Here is a 2736-nt window from a genome sequence, read left to right as displayed (position 1 = left end):
ATATTAGCAAATCTACACATACTGAGCCTCTCCACCCCTCCTCCTGCCCACTCCTCCCCCCGCCCGCAACGCACGCACGCTTCCCCAAACACTCCTCGTTTCGCATCCCACGCCTCCGTGGTCCCGGCCGCGGTGAGAGCAGCCGAGGCAGGAGCCACGGCTCTGCGTCCCGAGGCAGGAGGCGCCCGGGGCCACCTGCCCGGGGCCGTGGGTGGTGCCCGGCCCCCAGCGCCCTCCCGCCGGGCCCCGGCGCTCCCTAGCTCGCCTCCCGCCTGCCGCAGCCGTCCAGGAGCTCAGTCATGAAGGAGATGTACACTATGGCCAGGCGCAAGGTCTCTATCCGGGAGAGCCTCTTCTCGTAGGCGAAGGTGGGCACCTTCTTCCTCAGCTGATCAAACGCCTCGTTGAGGTTGAACATCCTCTTCCTCTCCCGTATGTTGGCAGCCTGGCGCTGGGCGTAGGTGATAACCCGCTTTCTCCTGGGCCTGTCCAGGAGGGAAGTGCCGCGCATCCTCTCCTCTTCTTCCTCCTCTTCCTCGTCTTCGGGACCTCCATCTCCGAAGGCAGCCAGGGACAGCCCCCGGGCCATGCCCTCCCGGAGCGAAAGGGCTCTGTCCCCGAAGGGAGGCCCGGAGGTGACCTCGCGGAGCCCCAGGCCCGGCCCTGCCCCGGGGGGGCCCTGGGGGGCGCCCAGGGAGAGGTCGGCCACGAAATCCAGCACCGAGGCGCCCAGCAGCCGCTCTGGGCAGGGCGCTTGCGGGGCTCTGCCGCGCAGCTCAGCCAGCAGCCCCTGGCGCTGGTGGGCTGGGAAGAGGCTGGCTGACATCTTACTTCAGAGGGGGCTTAATCTGGTCCCCCATCCCCAGCCCCAGCGGCGTTAATATTTATAACCCCCCGGATAACAGGATTAGCAGGACTAGAAAGAGCGGCTGTAAAACTTCTCGCCGTGATGCTGATGAGAGGAGACAGGCAGCCCCCTCGGGGACGCGTGGATGCTCCCGAGAGAGGAGTCCCCAGCGAGTCAATCCTGTCACAGCGATCAAGGACAGTTCCTTCTTGGCAAAACCCGCCGCTCTTACCTGCTGAGCACTTTTGTCTCTTCTTACACACCCGCAACCAAACGATTTTCAGCCTCTTTAAAGCCCGCGGCCGCAGAGCCGGGTGTCCGCTGGGCTTGTTTTCCTGCTTTCTGTCGGGATCTCTGAACCCTGAGAGCCAGCCTGACAATTGATGTCAGGCAAGTGCGTGTATGCTTTTAATGATGTCCTGAAGAGGGGACCTGCACGCAGAGGGTCACCGGGGAATGTTTACCCTGTATCCCAGCGCAATGGGAGCTGAATGACAGGACCTCCATTAGCCTAAGTAAGCATTGCAGGGGACCCGATATTGCATTCCCAGTAGTAACTGTTGGAATCGTCTCTCCATTCCCCCTAAATCCCCTTCAACTAGAGTTCAAACATCTTTCCAGTAAAAGGCTGCTTCGTAAAGCTCTTTTCGGTTCAGGCAATCTCAAAGCACTTGCTTTGAAACTCCTTCCTCCCGCCCATGAGACGAGGATAAGCCGGTCCCAGTCCAGGGCAGCGGTTGCTCTTACACCTTTGGTAGAGCCGTCCCGGTCACCGGCGGTGCACAGAGGAATCGACCTGACTGCACGCACTGATAACGCTGGACACGTAGCGCAAAATACCGTGAAATGCATATAAACACACCCGTACACCCGACACCGCTGAATACCTTTCTTTGATCAAGGTTTCCTTGGGGACGGACGCTGGGGCTTGTTTTGCTTTTGTCTTGGGAGGCTGGAAGAGGTTAGGGGTTGTGTCTTCACCCTCCCACCCCATAGACCATCACCTCTAAATAAACAGCCTGGCCCTGGCAATCCCGGGAAGTGTTAGACACACTCGGGCTGAACCGGATCGATTTTCTTTGGCACACGATTTGTGCACGCAGCTCGCTTCGGAGTGGCTGGCCGTTGCTCTTGCACTGCCTTCTTAAAGCCTAATCTGCGCCTTTGTCATGCATTGTCGCCACTCTCGCTTTGGGGCTAATTAGTCTCTAATTTCTAAGGCGATTTCAAAGCCCATCAGATCAAAGGAGGCGGGTGTCTCGCTCCGCGAAAATCCTTCCTGTTTGCCTAGGGGAGCGCAAACGTTTCCCCCCCGCGGACCGGGATCTGCCGTCATTTACAACACAGTGAGCGAACCACGCGTCCCCTTTTCCTGGGAGAGATGCCGCGGGAAAGACACTTCCCCTCCCAGCTCCCCCGGCCCGGGGCGGGGGGGCTCCGAGGGCTGTCAGAGGCGGGGGGCGGGCAGGGCGCGGAGCGGCGCGGAGGGGGTGCGGAAGGTGAGCGGGAGCGGAGCTACGTTGGACAGCTCCGGAGCGGGGCGCAGCCGGTCCCGGCGGCCGCGGCGGCACTGCAGGTACCCGGCGGCCCTGCAGAAGGGGGGCCCTTCCCTCCCAGCCTTCCTCCGGGCCGAGAACCGACCTCTCCCCGGCCCCTCGCACCACCACCACCACGGCCGCTGCTGCGGCAGGTGCTGGGCGGCGTGGTGTCTGCCTTAAGGATTCCATGGCACGCCTAAGGCTAAATAAAGAGCAAATAGCCGGGAGGTTGCTTTTGTTCGTACTAGCGCTAAGAGGTTTCTCAGCGAACAGGGAGAAGGTGGCTCAGAGACGGGCTTATTTATGACAAATGTCGTTCATTAAAACACCTGGTGAACCAACTCAGGAGGC

At 60.8% G+C, this 2736-nt stretch overlaps 1 protein-coding gene across 1 annotated transcript; it reads right to left on the bottom strand.

Moving 5' to 3' along the window:
* Positions 1–256: 256 nt before the first annotated feature.
* On the bottom strand, positions 257–826 carry FERD3L (Fer3 like bHLH transcription factor). Its single transcript, XM_030010337.1, has one exon. The coding sequence runs from the start codon at positions 824–826 to the stop codon at positions 257–259; it is 570 nt and encodes a 189-aa protein (XP_029866197.1).
* Positions 827–2736: the final 1910 nt, after the last annotated feature.

This window comes from Aquila chrysaetos, chromosome 3 (genome assembly GCF_900496995.4).
Source record: "Aquila chrysaetos chrysaetos chromosome 3, bAquChr1.4, whole genome shotgun sequence".
Taxonomy (NCBI): Eukaryota; Metazoa; Chordata; class Aves; order Accipitriformes; family Accipitridae; genus Aquila; species Aquila chrysaetos.
Note: the sequence above shows the minus strand (reverse complement) of the source record. Positions and strands in the feature narration are given on the sequence as shown.